This window comes from Aythya ferina, assembly GCF_964211825.1.
Source record: "Aythya ferina genome assembly, chromosome: 20".
NCBI classification, from domain to species: Eukaryota; Metazoa; Chordata; class Aves; order Anseriformes; family Anatidae; genus Aythya; species Aythya ferina.
This window is the reverse complement of record NC_140318.1, coordinates 111,047-131,252: the sequence shown is the minus strand read 5'-3', so window position 1 is coordinate 131,252 and position 20,206 is coordinate 111,047. Positions and strand designations below refer to the sequence as shown.

The following is a 20,206-nucleotide window of genomic DNA, read 5'->3' as shown; positions in this document are numbered from 1 at the left end:
GAGCCTGCTTGTTTTTTCTACCTTTGCATCTACCCGTGATGTTCACATACTGTACAGAGAGGAATAAAAAACTTACATAGTTTCCCATTTGCAGAGAAGTAATCCTTGTTACTTAAAAAGGCTGCTAAAATTTGAAACTTGTTCAGGTAGTCAAGGAGCATATATAGAAGCAGCGTGAAAACGAGCAGTGCCATTTATCTGCTTGCTACTTAATAACCCATAGATATTTATGATCATTGTATAAGGCAAAGTCTAAGCAGAAAAATCAGACAGGGATGTTATCAGATGGCATAAGAAGATTCTTGCATTTTCCTCTCTATATTTTTCCAGCATGATGTGTCAATTCAGCATAGTGGAGAGCAAAAGTGCCACCTTCCCGACGGAGAAGCCACGCCACCTTCTGGATGACAGTGTCCTGGAGTCACACAGCCCAGCCCGCAGCCACGCACTGAACTCAGTTTTCACCAATGGCATTTCAATAGGTAGGGTCTGGGGGGGAATTGCTATACCTGTTTTTGGGTCCCAGTTCTTTGGAAACTCTGAGAGATCCCCAAAAGCAGGAAATCATGAAGGTTATTAGCTCCTGGGCAAAAATTGATTCCTTTTATAGAAGAAATTAAATTAGAGCTACTGCTCAGATATTTAGTCAACTTTATCTCAACTTTCCAGAATTACCTAGTGATGGTTTTGGTAAAAGTGGCATGAAGGAGCACTTTCTTCCTATATGTTCTGTACATAACACGGAGTGTTTGTTAGCCTTCACAGGTTAAAAAAAAAAAAAAAAAAAAAAAAAGTGCTACTGCCAAGACAGTATATATTCACAAAGAATATATTTCTTTCACAAAGAAAACTAATTTTAACGATGTATTTTAGAAGGTGAGAGAATAATTTAGCTGCGCTCGCTGAGACATGAAAGAAGCTTAAAATAAACTTGTGAAAAAGGTTGATGGCAATAAAATTATGGTATTATAATTAACTAACTATAATGATAAAAACATCAATAATTGTATTCTAAGCAAAAGAAGGCAACCTTTTATGTGACTTAGGCTATTTCTAGAATAAGAAATAGACTGCAAAGGCTAGCAGAATACTTAATCAAGGAGAGCTTGACATTAAGATGATCTTTGGTCTTCTGAAAATACAGCCACAGTTCACTTCAGTGTTATACTTAGCATTAGAGCATCACTCTTGGACATATTAAAACTGAGTTAAATAGTTATGCAAGGGAAGGAGGGACAAATTGGTCATAAGCTTCAAAGAGAAAAAGGGATTATCATTGTGAATTCCATCACATTGATTTGTTATGGCTCCTAGCAGCAGCTGGCATACCGTCTGTTACGGGTGTGCTTGCTTGTTGAAAACACATAATGCTATCTTGTCTAATAACTTTGAATTACAGATGTTGAGGTAGAAATACTGCTTTACAAAGTGATTGTATTTTGTGTTCTTGAAGTATTCAGCTTTTTAAGGAAAGGCAACATAATTAAAAGAAAAGTAACATGCAGATTTCTGGTATTTAAGCACAGCAGCAATGATGACTTCATCAGTGAGAAATTATAAATAGGCTGATGTAAGCCTCTTCCAATTTTAGATGTTACCATGGTCTCTAAAGACCAACTTGGAAACATGATTTCAATGAGCAATTTCCATGACAGTATATAAAAATTATTCTGGTGAGCCATATACAATGGCTTTTTATTGGTGGTTTTCTTACTCCTTCTCTGTACTCCTCTTTTTCTAGATAGCAGTGAAAGCTCAGAATTTAGTGAGGAGCTGTCATCAGGGCTTGAAAGGTGAGTTAGTTTTTGTTTACAGTCACTGAGCACTATACAGATTTAGGTGATAAATTCCTGAATGATCCCTAGCATAGATAAGCACTAAATAGTTATTTTTATCAAATTATTGATCAGCTAATAAAAAATTGAAGACATTTTTGATGTAAAGTACTGTCAGGTTGTTGTGTTTTTTTTCCCACGGACCTGAAAAAATTGGGAAATACCTCTTTTATGTTTACCAAACCCTAATTGTTGAAGTCTCAAACTAGACTTTAATTATCAGATATTTACATTCACAAACAGGGGTCGTTTGTACGCCACACTTGGGCCTAACTGGAGGGTACCAATCCGGAATTCTCCCAGGAGTCGAAGCTGTGTCTACAGGTACAGTTCAGGCCTACTTTGCTCAGTGTATGGTGCTAAACTTTCATCTGGGTCTCTGCTCTTTCCTAGATCAAAAAGGTATTTTGTGTCTTAAAGTATTCTTGTGTGACTGTATCAGCTCATGTGACTCTTTCTGTCCCACTTGTAAAAATTCCTGTTAATGTTAAAACAGTGTCAGGGCCAATTCAAATGAAATTCAGTTCAGGTGCTGATTGAACTGGTAATTACATCTGGCTTCCATATTGCAGAAAGCTGTTGTTTACTTTTGAGTTCTGTCGACATTTATCAACAGTCCCGGCAATCAGGGAAGGTCCCAGTCAACTGGTGGCTAGCAAACGTGACGCCCACATACAAGAAGGGCTGGAGGGTAGACCCGGGGAACTATAGGCCTGTCAGTTTGACCTCAGTGCCAGGGAAGCTCACGGAGCAGATTATCTTGAGTGTCATCACACGGCACTTACAGGGCAACCAGGTGATCAGGCCCAGTCAGCATGGGTTTATGAAAGGCAAGTCCTGCTTGACGAACCTGATCTCCTTCTATGACAAAGTGACGCACTTGGTGGATGAGGGAAAGGCTGTGGATGTGGTCTACCTTGACTTCAGTAAGGCTTTTGACACCATTTCCCACAGCATTCTCCTCAAGAAACTGGCTGCTCATGGCTTGGACTGGCATGCGCTTCGTTGGGTTAAAAACTGGCTGGATAGCTGGGCCCAAAGAGTTGTAGTGAATTGAGTCAAATTCAGTTGGAGGCCAGTCACTAGTGGCATTCCCCAGGGCTCGGTACTGGGGCCAGTCCTCTTTAATATCCGTATCGATGATGGGGATGGATGAGGGGATTGAGTGCACCCTCAGTAAGTTCGCAGATGACACTAAACTAGGTGCATGTGTCGATCTGCTCAAGGGTAGGAAGGCTCTGCAGGAGGATCTGGATAGGCTGGACCGATGGGCTGAGGTCAACTGCGTGAAGTTCAACAAGGCCAAGTGCCGGGTCCTGCACCTGGGGCGCAATAACCCCAAGCAGAGCTACAGGCTGGGAGATGAGTGGTTGGAAAGCTGCCTGGTGGAGAAGGACCTGGGGAGTATTGGTTGATAGTCGGCTGAATATGAGCCAGCAGTATGCTCAGGTGGCCAAGAAGGCCAACAGCATCCTGGCTTGTATAAGAAGCAGTGTGGCCAGCAGGTCTAGGGAAGTGATTGTCCCCCTGTACTCAGCTCTGGTGAGGCCACACCTCGAGTACTGTGTTCAGTTTTGGGCCCCTTGCTACAAGAAGGACATGGAGGTGCTCGAGCGAGTCCAGAGAAGGGCGACAAAGCTGGTGAGGGGTCTGGAGAACAAGTCAAGGAGCAGCTGAGCCTGGAGAAAAGGAGGCTCAGTGGCAACCTTATCACTCTTTATAAGTGCATTAAAGGAGGCTGTAGTGAGGTGGGGGTTGGTCTATTCTCCCATGTGCCTGGTGACAGGACGAAGGGGAACTGGCTAAAGTTGCGCCAGGGGTGTTTTATGTTGGATATTAAGAAGAACTTTACTGAGAGGGTTGTTAGGCATTGGAATGGGCTGCCCAGGGAAGTGGTGGAGTCACCATCCCTGGAAGTCTTTAGAAGACGTTTAGATGTTGAACTTAGCGATATAGTTTAGTGGAGGACTTGTTAGTGTTAGGTCAGAGGTTGGACTCGATGATCTTGAGGTCTCTTCCAACCTAGACAATTCTGTGATTCTGTCAGTTTTATGACATTACAGAAGCAGGTTTGTCATGAAGGCTATATTAGCATTTAGATTGACTTGTTTTTAATAAAATTATTTGTGATGAATAATGAGGTTAGAGGGATGCTTTCTCTACCCTTTCTCAAAATTTCCTTCTTGACTTGTAGGACAGCTACCCATAACATCCATTTGTGTCAGAGAGCATTAGTAGGATGTGTTGGTTTTGTGCAGTATAGAGGTGTGACCTTGGACCCAGAGTAGGCGAGGGAACAACTGCAATGCATATGTAGCAGGTACTCACAATGCTGCTAGTCACTAAGCCATGGACTTTTCAGAAACAGGTAATCCATTTACAACTCAAAGAGATGTGATGTGGAAAATAGTGTGTAGTTAGTCATAAAATAATTTTTAAAAAAATAATAAAATGATTGCATTCATACCTGTTGGAACTTGATAAATTCCATGATAGTTGGAAGTGAAGAAGTATATATAAGCAGTAAAGAAAATAGGGCCCAGGTACAGTATTCTGCAAATACTGAGACATAGTTTGAGTTAAAATCCAGTCAGTTTTTATTTTGTCTAAATTATTTTACTATGGCTTTTGTAGAAATGTTGATACAATACATAAATGTAAGTGCAGCCATTTTACCTGAGCTAGTAACATCTGACAGCAGCACAGGTCAGAAGTTGTACAGGATTGTAAATACATGTATATACATTATAAATAAATAAAGGAGTAACATTTAAACAATATTTCAGTTACACCTGCTTCTGAAAAATACTCCCTTATGCACGTCTGTATAATAATACTGGGAAGAATACACATAGCACAGACAGGGCAGTTCCATTTGATCAAAGTAGTTGTACCTGCCAGTTTGAAGTGCAGGTCTTGTATAGGTAGGTGCTGCTGTGTATATCACATTCACTAGCCTGTGTTTTTATGATACCATCTGACTTGTTCATATACAGAATGATGTTTCTTTTGCAACTGACTGTGAGATTGTGTGCATGTCCTTTTCCTTGTATTCATTATCAGACATGATTTAGTTGTCTCTGGTAAACTTCATTGGAACTTATATTTACAAAATATCAGGCTTGGGATTACATGACAATGAAGAGAGGTTAGCAGCAGATAATTCTAGTAGATCATCACTCACTAATCAATCTTTGGTTGTTATTAGCAACTGTTTATATTTCCAACTTAGCCTGTACTTGGGTTCTTTCAGTTGCAGCACTTTTTACTGTAGCATGTGGGAAGCTCTATCAGGAAGCCTCTGTCAAGGCTATATGGACTCTTTACCAGGGATTTGACTCTTTATTTGGGAGTGTAGTGATAGGACAAGCTTTAAAGTAAAAGACGGTGGATTAGATATAAGGAAGAAACTCTCTGCTATGAGGGTGATGAGGCAATGAAACAGGTTTCCTAGAAAACTCAGGGATGTCCCATCCTTGGAAGTGTTTAAGGCTAGGTTGGATGGGGCTTTGAGCAACCTAGTATAGTGGTAGGTGTCCCTGCCAGTGGCAGGTGGATTGGAACTAGATGGTCTTTAAGGTTCCTTGCAACCCAAACCATTCCATGATTCTGTGTTTGTACGGGGTATGAAAATAATATTTTAATCACTGTACAATAACAATTTGTTACTGTTACTTAGTTACTTCAACTTTTTTTCCAATTAGCCAAGGTAACGTCATATATTTGTTTTTGGTAGCTAAAGCTTCTTTTAAGGTAAAATAATATTTGTGGGAGCTCTTATTGCTGAAATTGTAAGCTATTAATTTTCAGAAATCCAGATAATTTAATTTACCAGAATAAAAACTGAAACTTGCTGAATTTCCCTTTGGCTTCAGGCCTTAGTATTTATTTTGCTTCATTTTTGTTTTATTTTTTATGTCTAAGCCCTGAGAATAGAATCTTTTGTTAACCTCCGATTTTTAAAGATTCTGCTTCCCTTTAGATGTCTAGGTCTGGAAAATACATATTTATAGGGTCAAATGTCTAGTGATAAAGTAGATTCAAGGCAATACAGGAAAAGTATTAGAGTTAATATTTAGAATTATATTATTTACCTCTTGTCCTTCTTTAGCTCAAAACATATGGTAATGTTACGTCTCTCTAGCCCAACAGGGTCCGGCAGCTACACGTTAGGTAGTTCTACAGGAGTCATTTCCATGGAAGGGCCATTAAGGAGAAAAACACTGCTCAAAGAAGGCAAGAAACCTACTGTAAGTGATTCTGTTCTCCCTGTGATTCTAATTCAGTTGTGATTGTTTTAATTTCTAGGATTACATTCAACTTGCAGACTAATAGTACACAAAATAATGTGTACTATTGTGTTCCTTGTTATTACCTGTAATGTGTTCCTTGTTATTACCAACTGTAAAATCATGTGGAAAGTTTTAACTAGGATATAACAAGGTTGTAATTCTTGCATGTCATTTGATTTACAGCAGCTTTATTTCTCCCTTCATTTGCACAAAGTGTTTCTTGTGGCAGCAAAGCAAGTCCCAGACAACATTTTAAATCAGCATGCATTTCTGTGGGGGCAGAAATTTAGTATCATGGTGAAATGGGAAGGCTGCTTCCCTTAGCATCCACCCTTAGCATCAAAGTCATGGTCATTCATACTTACCCTAAATTCACAGGTCTCCAATGGTTCTGGTCTTACGCACTTGATAATTTTTTGTTTTCCTTAGAGTTAATTGAAAGTTTGTATGTGGAACCCTACTGTTCAATACCGAAAGATTTGAAGCATTGCAGAAATGTCATCTCAATAAATGTTAGTGATCAAATGAAGATGTCTAAGTTTTGTCCAGTAGAAGGCAGCATGCTACTTTGCAAGAACTTCTTTAAAGAACTTTACTGAGAGGGTTGTTAGGCATTGGAATGGGCTGCCCAGGGAAGTGGTGGAGTCACCATCACTGGAGGTCTTTAAAAGACATTTAGATGTTGAACTTAGCGACATGGTTTAGCGGAGCACTTGTTAGTGTTAGGTCAGGGGTTGGACTCGATGATCTTGAGGTCTCTTCCAACCTAGACAATTATGTGATTCTGTGATTTGCTGTGAAGCAATCAGTCCTGATACTTTTAGGAGATACCCGAGTAAGATAAGGCAGGGGTGTTGTAATTAGATGATCTTTAAGGTCCCTTCCAATCCAAACCATTCTGTGATTTTATGAAGATGGATTGCATTCACAGCCAGACACCTAAATTTAGGTATTTGGTTTGATTTACACCAGAAGACACTCTTTATCTAACTTTCCATTCCTGGCTTCTAAACTTACCTTTAGTAGCACTTGGACTTGCTGTTGAATATATTTTTAAATGTCTGAGATATGCTAAGTTTCTGTTATTGTTTTCCTTTCTGATTCAGCTCTCTTCATGGACTAGATATTGGGTTATGCTTTCAGGATCAACTCTTCTGTACTTTGGAGCAAAATCTTTACGAGGCACTGAAAGAAAACATGTAAGCTTTAAATTTGTTCTAAAAGCAAAAATTGCATATTCATAAGCAGATCTGAAATGGTATTTGAAGAGTACTTGCTTTTCTAGGGTAAGCAATATGTCTGCACAACTTTTGCAATGAGAAATTAATTCCTAGTACAGACTCAGCTCTGACTTATTTGTCTGTCTCTTCCAGTATAAATCTACACCTGGTAAAAAGGTTTCCATTGTGGGCTGGATGGTTGCACTGCCTGATGACCCTGAACATCCTGATATTTTCCAGCTAAATAACCCTGATAAAGGTAGGTATTGCAGGGTGGGCATTCTCTGCATTATATTCCTATGATGGGGAGTAATAGCTATTGCTGAGTTTGTAGATGACAATACTTACAGTGACACTAACTTAAAAGAATGAAGAGAGATTTTCAGGGAAGGATACAAATGAAGTAGATCATACTTCTATAATACCCTGAGGTACTTCTGTGGTGTCTACAGAGGTACTGCTGCACAGACAGTTACTGTAAGTTTTGCAAAAATTGCCAGACCAGTATTAGATTTCAGTAAGTATATGTACCTGCATACCCTAATCCCTGAGTTCTGAATAGCTTTCTTTAAATTCACCTGTATCAAATCTTGACTTACAGAAAGGAAAGCTAAAATACTATGAAAGTTCTCCAAACATCAAACCATTTACCAAAAAAAAAAAAAAAAAAGACATAATTTTTAATAATTATTTTTGAAGGGGTGTAACTCTTCCACTTTGATCCAACTTCAAAGAAAGTTCAGAAAGACTCTGGGATTATTTTGTACTTTTGAGTGGTTGCATAAAGATTTCTGAGGCTTCCTTCAGTTCTCGTGTGGTCAATTTCTGTACTGGACATGGATTCACATCTTTGATAAGTGCATCTCTTGGTTGTTGAATAAAATGCATAATGTGTTTGATAGCAAAAAATAAAAATTACAAAAAAACTAATCATGGAGGAAATGTGCAGTAGGACACTGAAGAAAACTAAGTTTCCAAATATCAGAAACATTCTTATAAGTTTGGCAGTAACTGCAAAAGTCTTAGTGAAAAGAAAGCCAGGAGTAAATTGAATCACCACACTGTCCTATCCAGACTTTTCTGTAGCTGTAATTTTGCCTCTCTCCCTACACACTCTCCTTAGCTTTGCAGAGCACTTATGTTCTCATGCTGCCTTCACCCAAGGATTGTTGGATAACATGCCTCACATGGGCTCTATTGTATGAGCACTGTGCTGTGTTAATTTTGTACTTCAAATGCTCATTAACAGTTTACTTAACAAATTCATTGTCTGCACAGGATTTAGAATTCACTGAAGCAGTATGTCTGCAAGTTTAGAGCCCTCAATTCTCTTATTTTTATAGGCAATGTTTACAAATTCCAGACTGGTTCAAGGTTTCATGCAATATTATGGCATAAGCATTTGGATGATGCATGCAAAAGCAACAAGCCTCAGGTAAGGCTGTGAAACTATTTCTACCCACTTTTTCCTATTTTTCAGAAAACCCTTACTACCTCTTTTAAATGTGTGCACACAGTCCTCTGGGGACAGATATAACTCCTTATTTTGTACATTCTTCCAATTTTTCAATAGGAGGAATGAAAGCTTTTTAGAACTGTAGATTTTCCACACCAAATCAGGATTTGTCACGGTTTACCTGTAGGTTTGGTGACCCTAACAGTGTTATATTAATAGGATGATGATCCATATGGAGATATACACATACATACACACACATATAGGATATATAACAAGATGCAGCTCAAGAATCCTTTTTACATGCACAGCCTCCCAACTTCCCCCCCCCCCCCCCCCCAATGACTTCTTAGGATACTTTGTCTGGATTTGGTCCACAAGTAGAAAAATCATTTGAGTCTATATCTTTCCTTTCAGTTACAGGGTTAGCCCTCTTTTGGGCATTTGTGACTGATGATACTTCTTGCATTAGATAATAAAGTATCAGTACACTGTATTTTGCTGCTTCCCAATGCTGTAATATGCTCAGGAGCAATACACTGTTGAATAATTTACGTTTTCTTCCAGGTACCTGCTAATCTAATGTCATTTGAATAATTTGCTCTCTTACCTGCTGTGACTTCAAGTGCCAAACTGAAGAAACAAATTATTGTTCTCTAAGGAGGAAGAGGAGAAAACAATGGTTTCCCTGATGTGAGCCAGCCACAGCTGTTTCAGCACTTTCCTACGTAACTTGAAAGTGATTCTGAAACATCTTTTAAAAGCAGAAAATGAATGTTGTCCTTAGGACCAGACATAGTCTCATGCACTGAGTGAAAGAAAAGTTAGATGGACAGAAAATTAATCCTGACTCCTGCAGGATTATAGAGCACTCAACTTTTTGTGGTCACAGACTGTCCCTGAACTGATGTTTGACCACAAACTGAGCATCACATCTTCTGCCTATCCTTTTTTAAACGGTTATTTTTATTGTTAAGCTGCTTTGTGTGACTGAAGAACATTTGGCCCATGTTGGGTTTCAATTCTTTCTAATGCACAGAATGATTGACAGTGTTAACTTGCTGCAGAGTGTCAATTAGAATAGAAAATTGTGGAACAACGTTTTTATAACCTAAGTGCACTGAGTTGCTTGGCAATGTGGCTGCCTCAGATTTTGTATCAAATCTCTGGACAATTCTGCTGTTCACATTTGAGCTATTTGGAAAAAAGGTATTTTGGCACAGGGCATTTTCTTTTCATTCAGTTATGACACTCAGAAACGCCATGACTATGTATTTAAGGTGTATGTTTTTAAATTTATGTTGTGTTAAAGGTCGTCTTTCATTCTCTTACTAGTGGTATAGCTGCTTACATTTTTTTTTTTTTTGAATCTGGATGCTGTTCATCGTAAATTCCTTGATATGTGGAAGGAGGTGATCAGGTCCTATGATTCATGTGACCCTGGCTCTTCAGAATGATTCCATATCATTATTTTCTGTTCTGTCTTTCTGTTGATGACCCAGCCCCATTCAATTCCTGTATATGATGCACCTTAATGGCATATAGTCATGGTACTGCTAAATCATGATGTCAATGAAAGCTAGGCAACACTGTCTGATAATGGAAAGGGTACAAAGAAACCTCCATGCCAGTGTCCACACAAAAATAAATAAATAAATAAATACAGAGAGCCTTATTTTTAACTGAGTCTTATCCTGTAAAGGAACTCTTCAAACCCTTCCTACTTCCATAGCTATATCCCTGCTGTGCCCTAGCACACCTGTGGCCAGAGTTGTTAGAATTTTATTCCTCTGATAAGTTCAGTGCTTTTTCAATTTGAAACTCTCTTGCTATAAGGCATCACTCCTTAATCACAGAAAGACGAAAATCTCTTTTTAATTTCCTAAGATTGCATGGCTCTAACAGCAGCAACAACAATCTGTACTGTTAAAGGTAGGTTGACTGTAATTTTTATGTTATTTTAATTGTCCATATTACAGTCCTGAGAATTAAGCCTAATTCATACCAGCTTTTCAAGAAAACCATTTCCTAACAACTCCTGCATTTAGGTCCTGGGACGTGAAAATTTATGTAAAGTTGACAGAGACTCTTCAATAGATCAAGAGTTGTGTGAAGAGTAGTATTGCAAAATATATTTATATTTTTTTTCACTTTGTATGTTAAATTAAGACAACAATGAACCAAGAAAAATACAAGCGAAGTCAGAGCATCCAGTGCTATTAGAGACAGTGTAAAAGCTTTTGAATGCTAAAAACCTATCATCAGTAAATTAATTCAGACTGTTAGAATATATCATCTGAATTATTCTCCACCTGTGGACTTGTGTAATTAGTTACCAATGAGATTATTCATGAGAATACAGGTGTTACATGGACTGCCATCTTAATGAGTATGCTACCTATAGCCACGTGTATCATGTATTATTAGAATTCATAGGGTTTGAATGATGTCCAGTTTCTTCAGTATTTTAGGTTACACTTACACCCTTAAAGCTAAAGATGGAGTCTTATTTCTCAGTACATACTATGTGCAGATACCTGTATTGCCAAAATACTATCCACTATACAGTAGCTACATTTTAGGTGGGCCAACAAATAAATACCTAGGAAGATAAGGTATTATATACAGGAATTAAATCTGTCGTGGTTTAACCCAGCCAGCAGCTAAACACCACACAGCCATTCGCTCACCCTCCCCTCTCCCTGTCTGGGATGGGGAAGAGAAATGGGAAAGTGAAGCCTGTGAGTTGAGATAAAGACAGTTTATTAAGACAGGAAAATAATAATAACAATAATAATAATAACAATAATGATGATAATAGTACTACTAATAATAATTTGTACAAAACAAGTGATGCACAGTGCAATTGCTCACCACCCACTGATGCCCAGCCTAACCCTGAGCAGTCCGGCCCTCCTCCCCCAGCTAGCCACCCCTATATATTGTTTAGCATGACATCAGATGGTATGGAATATCTCTTTGGCTAGTTTGGGTCAGCTGTTCTGGGTCTGTCCCCTCCCAGTTCTTGCTGCACCCCCAGCCTGCCCGTTGGCAGGACAGAGCAAGAAGCTGAAATGTCCTTGGCTTAGTATAAGCACTGCTCTGCAACAATTAAAACAGCGGCGTGTTATCAGCACTCTTCTCATCCTAAACCAAAACATAGCATTCTACCAACTACTAGGAAGAAAACTAACTGTTCTAACTGAAAACAGGACAAATCTTAACTGCAAGCATCAAGAATGGTGACCAATGATGGCACACTAACCAAAGAACAACTGTGCATGTAAAGAAGTGATTTTTGGGTGGGTGGTTGTGTGTGGTTTTGTTTGTGTGTGTGGTGTTTTGTTTTGTTGTTGTTGTTTTTTACTTTATTAGTAGCCCTTTCCCCTTAAAAGGGAATAAACTGATCAGTCTTAAATGTAAGCTAAATTTAAAATTGAATGCTCATTGGCATAATGTGCATATATATTAGAACACCAATAACATATTTTCCAGCATATTGTAATTGAGATAAACTAATGAATGTCATGACAAATTTCAGTTATGTCTAACAAGCTTCACATGGAAAGAAGAATGATATGCCTGTACACACTCAGAACTTAATAGCTTTTAGAATTTAAGGGTATTTAAAGCATATTTGTTACTGTATTTGCAAGGGGCATATTTTTATTTTCTTTAAAGATACACTTTTACTCAAAATTATGAAATTATGAGCCATAGAGCTTGTTGGAGTAGTTACAAAAGGGTCCATTTTCACTTCTTTTAAAAAAGATTTCCAACTAAAAAGGAAACATCTTTACCAGAAAAGATCCAAAATAGTGTAGCATGAATGAATTAAAACGTTTATGAATGATTCCTACATCTAGTCATTTGTCACTGCAATATGTATTTGAAGAGAATTAAAACCTTTCAAATAATCCTACTGAGAACCTTGGAATTTGGAAGTGTGTCAGAAGAACTTGAAATCATTCACATTATTATAATTTTAATATTAAAAATATATGTATATATAAGGTAGATGAAAGTAGCAGATAATAGACTTACACAATAGTCAGGTAAAGTCTTTTCAGTATAGCAAAATTGTGAAATTACTGTACAATATAAAAAAAGATTCAGAATGATGGAGCAGTTTAAGAATATTATTAAAAATAGCTTGAACCAATTTTAAATTAATTTATAAATATTAAACAGTTTGTGGCTACTGGTTTGGGATTTTTTGCTGTCATCTGACAGCATTTGCTGTCATCAGGTACTTTTAATGTGAATTGAAAGCTGCTATTGACATACAACACATTGCAAACAGGTACTGGTTAATACACCATTTTCACAAAAAAAAAAAGTCATAAACCATGCAAGTTTAGTCTATCAAAGGGAATAACTGCAATAGTTTTGTAGGAGCAAACATTACCTTAGAATGACTCCAGAATTGTGAAGGTATACAATGTATTCAGGCAATATTAACTACTTAATCTGCAATTTTAATGTTACTCAGTGCCAAAATGCATGTTTTTCCAAATAGCACTACAATGAGGCAAAGATAGTCCTTTTCAAATTGCAATTTACTTGTCATATTATAATCTAAACCAATTTCAACACTTTGGTTTGTTTTGTGTGAAAACTGTTGCACTATTTTTGGCCGTATTTTTCAGCAGTCCACTGCATGCCATTTGTGTAAGGATTCTTTCTCTAATTCTTGTGAAGTGTCTCACCTGTAATAACCACTAAACCCTAGCATTGGAATCTAGGTTTTTGGCAAAGTATTTTGTTACCTCAGTCTTGTATCAATTTGCTGTATTTTTCAGCTTGTTACATTGATAATGATTGTTTCACTAATTAAATACTTAAAGGTTAAAAAAAAAAAAGTTTGTTTACTTTGACAGCAATTACATTTGGTTGTAAATTTAAAAATGTGTGAAGTATGTTTGCTGTTAACAATAAAATATTTTAAAAAGGAATAGTAGAGGTACAGAACGAATTTTTCAGCTCAAACACAGCCAACGTTTTATTTGTGAATGAATGATAATACAATCGAACAGATTTTATAGTGCCCACCATGATATGATTGATAGCTTAAATACAACAGAATCATAATTTCTAACATAAAATTGAAAATTCCTCCAGATTTTCAGTTCTGGGTTTGGAAAGTCCAAAGTAGAGACATTTATCTTACTGCTTTCCAAATGAAAGTATTTAATCACAGCCAAACACTCATATTGACTTGGACAGCAAAGTAGATTTATTTGCACTTATCATTAAACAGTATTTAGACACCTGGGTTCCCATTTCCTGTCTGCTGAAATCAATAGGACGTTATATTTCATCCAGTAATAAAACTATCTGCCCTACATTACACAGTATATCAGTTTTGACATTTGTAATAATACCTTCTGGTTTGAGATCTGAAATATTCTTTCTTATTTCAGTGATGAAATCAGGGTTCGCTCAGAACCTTGAAACACTGAGCACTGATAGGGAAATCATAATAATCAAGTATTCAGTAGAAAATTCTCTTGGAGAAGACCAACATGGAAGTGTTGGCTAGGGTCTGTCCTTTTCTGATAATTTCTTGTGTTATAAGCACCATTGGAAGCAGGCTCCATATTGTGACTGGTAAGTAGGGTGTTTTAGCTGTAGAATAGTAATTTTATAAGAAATTGCCTGAGAGATGAGACATTACCTAATGTGAATGTAAGAGCAAAGCAAGATAGCAAAATAAATAAATAAATAATAGCTGGTTTCAGGGCTGAAAATGAAAGCACATATTCCTTTCCTGAAATTGACTCATTTTCCTGTTTTCCCCCAGAAACAGGAAGACTTGTTCAAGACGTTAGTACTTTGTAGTCTTGGAAATCACTTGGATCTGTACAGTTTTCCTCCAGGGCTATATCCAATGTTTGATTATAAATATTTTATAAATTAAGCATCAGTGAATCTCTTACATCTACCAAATGGTTCTTTTCACTGATAGCATTAATAGAAATGGAAGAAGGAAATTGGAATTCTTCTCCCAGTGGGCAAAAGGATAGAAATTACACTAAAAAACACATTAGGAAGGAAGAACAATTATACTCATTATACTCCAGAATGTCATTGTATTATACAGAGGCAAATTTCATGGAGAGAGAGAACTACTTTCTACATTGCAGTATTTCACTGTAATGCAACATGTTTCTGTCATAGTACACCTAAGGATGAGTACTGAAGAGCTCATTAAATGTTTGTTATTTCCAAGTTTCTTGTTTTGTAGTCTGAGACGAAAAAAGAAAAAAGTTGATTGTTCCTACTTCAGATGTCAGGCATCAGCAGGTGGTATGCAAGTGAGGTAATGAGGTCACTGGTAAATTATGTTCATTTTTTTTCTGAACTCGTAAAGATTGTTGTGATATTTCTATAGTTGTGATCTATTAATAGCAACATTTATTTATCACATCCTAAAAATACGCCAGACCTTTCCTTAGGGTGCAAAGAGAAAAGAAAGTTAGTCAAAGTTTGTGTGTCTCTGTAGACCTCAGATGTGAAAGCAAGTCAGATAAGCATATTGGAAAGGATGAAAACTCCCATTTTATGTCAGCTCAGCACAGTTGTTCATGAGGAAAGTGCAGATAGTAATGAATTGGAGGAAGTAACCTTTATACTTCTGGACTTTGTAGACTTGCTCTTACTGCCAGAAATCAGCTTTTCAGCTTTAAGGAAGAGTAGATCTAGTTCCAAGTGATTATTTGGTTTATGTGATCCATGGTTTGGGTTTGAAAGTGTGCAGTAGCTGGAAAATCAGAAAACAAATTCATTCATTCTGGCATCTGTACAGAGAAAAGTCTATGCAATTTTGCAGAATAAAAACATAGACAAACAGATAATTGATTTTACATGATTTTTTAATTGATACTACTACCTTAATAAAGTAAATATAACTTTTGAATATATGAGAACACTTTAGACCTCTAGAAACGCTGGCAATTATTTGTAGCCAAATGGTTAACATTTCCTGAAGTAATACAAAATATTGATGTGAACTTGTTTGACACAAATGTATAAAATGGATGTATGCCTTGTCTGTTAGAGGGTGATGTCATGGTCTTTCACAGGGCACAGAAGACTGAAAGTAGAAAGCAAGGGAAGAGGCTATATAGAAATGAATGGATGAAGATTCAAAAAGATTTTTTTTTCTTTTAGGTTGCAAAGTGTCCTTTGCTGCTTTCAAGTACTGCAGTAAATTTAAGCCTAACCGCTCCTGTCTGCATTGTTTAGTAGTGCAATTGTGCAATTACTTTATTTCAACAAATATGTATCATTTGGAGAATGGGAGGGAATACAGTTTTATTTCATAGACCATGTGAAGATAAGACCTAGCATTTCCTGAGCAGTGAACGTGCTGATTTACCGTTAGGGGAAGCATCTGTGGCTATGCAGTTCGTTAGACATCTTAGAGTTCAAGCTGCCTTTGTCTTGCTGCCTACTCTGTGCTTTGAGGAGGCAAAGAAAGAGGGAAAATCATTTAATGTCATAGCTAGCCAATGTCTGAACCAGCCCTTAATTTATTGCTATTCCATGGCAAGGGCACATTGGCTTCAATCAAATGTCTCACTTTGGAGAAGGACAACAGGATGCTGTGACATTGTAAAAGGTAGGAAGCAAAAAAAGGCTAGATGCTAAGGTGGAGTATGTATGACGCAGGGGAAACTCAGATGATGGCTGATTAAGGCTCTCAGCATTCCAATGGTGATTGAAACCAGCATGTTTATATCTTGCAGTTTTTTCACAGCTTTGTAAGGTTGCTAAGATTCTGTCTCAGTGGTGAATTGGTTTAGGACAAATGTCTTCACTGTAATCCCTTAGCACTATGACATACAGGCAGTCTAGATTAAGTTGTTTGCTAACTTTTTTTTTCTTTGCTAATTCTGTGTGTGAAATTTTGCTTCAGTATTTAGAGAAGATTGGGTCTGGGCTTCTGTGATTTTATTCTATTAAATGCTTGTGGGCTTTATTCATGTTACTACTGCTGTTACTTAATTTTCTAATGGTGACTGGTTCCTTAGATAGTTTTGTTTCTGTTTAGTCTTTACAACATATAGAGGCTGGCATTTGTACTTTTTTTTCTTTTTAAACTCATTTTGTTTCTTTATAGATCTGATAGTCATAAAAAATTATTTGCTTGTCTCTATTTCTTTTACCATGCCATTCAGTGAGTGAGATGCTGCATAGATTTAGCTTTATAATTGAACGAGGATTTTTTTTTACCCAAGATTCTGGTGCCAAAGTAAGGCAAAGTGGTAGTGCAATTCTTCACTTACTAAGTGTAGGGAACCTGTTATGTTTTCAGCTGGTGGTAACTATATGTGGAGTATCACTGAAATCCTGTTCTGGTTCTTTTCTTTATTCAAAGGAGAAAAAAAAAATCCTGCAGATGTTGTATGAATACGGACATAACAGTGTTTGAGTGAAAAGCAAGCTTAGTGTAGTCTGATAGCCTGTCTTCATTAGTGACTGGTCTCAGCTGCCTTCTAAGAAGCACCAAGAAATCCCATAACTGCCATTAGGGGTTATTCAGATTGTAAGATGATTCTTTCCTGTCTTGTTATTTGGTAGGTACCCAACTGAAGTGTTGCAGTAAATTGAAGAGAATTTTTTTGTTGTTTGTCTTTTTTACATAAATTATTAATGGAAGTCTAATTCTTAATCTCAAAGGTATTTTGTGGTCAAGAGTTCTGTAAGATTTTGTAATGGCCTCAGGAGTTGTAGGTAATGTATAGCAGTGTTCCAGGGTGGTTCAGATGTTGTATCAAAAAGCTATCGGGCAAAACTAAACCAGAAACAGGAAGGCAAGGCCAGAAAAGAGACAAGAATGTACTATGTAAGCAAAGTATTTGTGGGTATGTGCATATTTTCTGGTCAGGTTTCTTTGCTTTTCGTTTTAGCACACATATAGCCATTTGTATTTTAAAGTATGAGGAAATTATTGACACTGAGAAACAAGAATGTGTGGTCTGTGTGTCCTCACGCACTATAGGTTAGGGTTATTTTGCCATGTCTTGTATATTTGTGGTTTGTAGCAGGACTTTAAACTGGTTGCATTTTTTTTTTTTAAATCTCTAGCATGCTAAAGTCTCTAGGCCTGCTAAAGCAAAATTATATTTTATTCTGTGTATATTCTTTGAAAGGGAGAGGTGATGGGCGCACACAGACAGTGAACACAATTTATATGCAGTCTATGCCCAACTGCCAACGTGTGCATGCGCTGTGAGGACATACGGGTCTGTCAGCCATGAGGAGATTGCCATGTGATGATAAAAAAAAATAAAAATCTGAATTTGCTGAATTTTGAACTGAGAAAAGGGAAAATGAGAGAAGAAAGGGCCTGAAAGTTTGTTTTTGTTGATGATATTTTTAGTTTTCTCCTACCTTTGTTTTGTAAATCTCATTTATAAGCTAATTTCATTCCTATCCTTTAAGATAAATGGGCCAGGTGATTCCTTTTTGTCTTTACATGAAAGTATCTCTGGTCCTTTAGTCTCCCTTGTTACCTGTCTCTGAACTTCATTGTTTATCTCTTACCTTTATTAAGTAGAATAAACAGAAGTGTTCAGTGAATTTTCTGTTTCCTTAGAAACACTGGAAACTTGTCAGTGTATTTCAGGATGTTTTTAACATGTTCAAACATTCCTCTCTCTCTAGTTAATGTAGCCACCAAGGGAAGCTGTGCCAGGGAAGGACACATCAGTGCCAGTCCAATTCACAAGGGGATGGTTCCTTCTGTCATTTACACAAAGCCACAACTGATCAGATAGAGACACCTCTCTTGCTTACCCCCACTCTTCTGTCAGTTTAGTAATGTACTGTCACCAGGATAGGGGCCAGGAGAAGAGACCCTCTAGAATGGAGATTTTACTGAAGAAACTAGAAGACAAAGGTATATATAGGAGCATGGAATCACTTCTGTTTATGACGTGACCCCTGAAAAGGAGAAAAGGATTCTAGGTGCAAGCACAAGCCTGGAAAAATCCATGGTAACCTGGGCAAATTCACGCAGCACCGTTTTAGTACATTTTTATGAAAGTAAATGGGATGTCTTAAAGGCAAAAGACATTTTTTTCATATCATTTTGTTTTCTAAGTAGCAAAAAAGCTGCAGATATCTAATTAAAATGAGCTTAGTGCAGATTTTCCTAGTTCTCATGCTAAAGTCAAGAGACCTGTTGAGATGTTAAGATTTCCAGTCAGGTGGCTACAGTGTTTGCCTGATCATTCTACAGAAGTGACTGTGTGTGCACACTGCAGCCCTTGGTGATCAAGTGCTTCACAACCTGAGTTTACTCTAGAAGGAGAAAAAAAAAAAAATAAAAAAAAAAAAGACTATAGTGCTTTTAGTGCTTTTTTTTCCTGCCTGACATTAATCTACTAAAGTTTATAATTAATATTACAGATAGCTGTAGTTTGAGTCACTCTAAACCTAAAAAAGAAAAAGGGGGAGAGGGGCAGGAAAGGACCCTAAAATAACCCTTACGTAAAACTCTTACCTGAAAATTCAGTGACAGGAAAAAAAGATGGAAGGAAGGAAAAGAAAGTATTTCTTGGTCTGATTTGGAAAGTGTCTTTTTTGTATATGAGAAATTCACAGATTATGGCGGTTTATCAGTAACATGTTTCTGAGCAGCAGGGTAACTATATAACTTGATAACTATACAAGACCACTCCTATTCTAGTTTATATATCTGGTGTTTGTACAGGCTCTGGGACCAGAAAGACAGCCTGCTAAGTATTGAGTAGTGTGTACTGCAGCTACTTTACTATCTTCTCACTCAAAAACATTAAATAGGCAAGTCACATACTACTTTCATAACAATACCTGTAAGTATAGCAAGAGCATTAAAATAATAATAATAATAAATATTACTCCCCCTTCCATCCAGATTACTTCTTTTGAAGTGATAAGTAACTGCAAATTCAGGGACTCCTTTTGGAAATATCTCCCATAACAACTCAATAAATAAGATTAATTATCTGTTTTAGAATTCAGGGAACTTTAACAACATACAAGTTTGAAAATGTTGGCCTAGAAGTTCATCTGACAAAGTGTGTTGTTGAAGGGCATCAAAATTTCTAATATTGAACTGAACTCATTCAGTGTGTGGCAAAGGGAAATGGACATTAATTGTGTAATAATCAAACTTACTGATGGAGGTCTGGGGCTACCTTAGATCTTGTTGATGCTATCTTGTTTTACTTGAAAAAAAAATTGTGTATAAAGATATATTACTTGTTAATATTACTGGTTCATGGAGACTAGTTATCAACTGCGCACAACCACATAACGCAACCAGCCTCAGTTCAAGAAGGAGCAGCAGTGGACATTTATTTCTGTTTGTTTTACTCTTACATAGTGAAAGAAACAAAGAAATTCTCGAGC

General features: G+C 37.1%; 1 protein-coding gene across 10 annotated transcripts in view; it reads left to right on the top strand.

The window, feature by feature from the left end:
* Positions 1-13,758, top strand: part of RALGPS1 (Ral GEF with PH domain and SH3 binding motif 1) — a 111,675-nt gene extending 97,917 nt beyond the window's left edge. For 9 of the 10 annotated variants that reach the window (XM_084494138.1, XM_084494137.1, XM_084494130.1 and 6 more), the window contains 8 exons: positions 331-482; positions 1,742-1,793; positions 2,079-2,159; positions 5,980-6,085; positions 7,234-7,326; positions 7,501-7,606; positions 8,691-8,782; positions 9,371-13,758. In XM_084494138.1, coding sequence (XP_084350264.1) covers positions 331-482; positions 1,742-1,793; positions 2,079-2,159; positions 5,980-6,085; positions 7,234-7,326; positions 7,501-7,606; positions 8,691-8,782; positions 9,371-9,400 — 712 coding nt within the window. In that variant the 3' untranslated portion in view covers positions 9,401-13,758. Of the gene's footprint in view, positions 1-330; positions 483-1,741; positions 1,794-2,078; positions 2,160-5,979; positions 6,086-7,233; positions 7,327-7,500; positions 7,607-8,690; positions 8,783-9,370 lie in introns of those variants that run through there. The other variant, XR_014685009.1, reaches the window with a different exon arrangement.
* Positions 13,759-20,206: the final 6,448 nt, after the last annotated feature.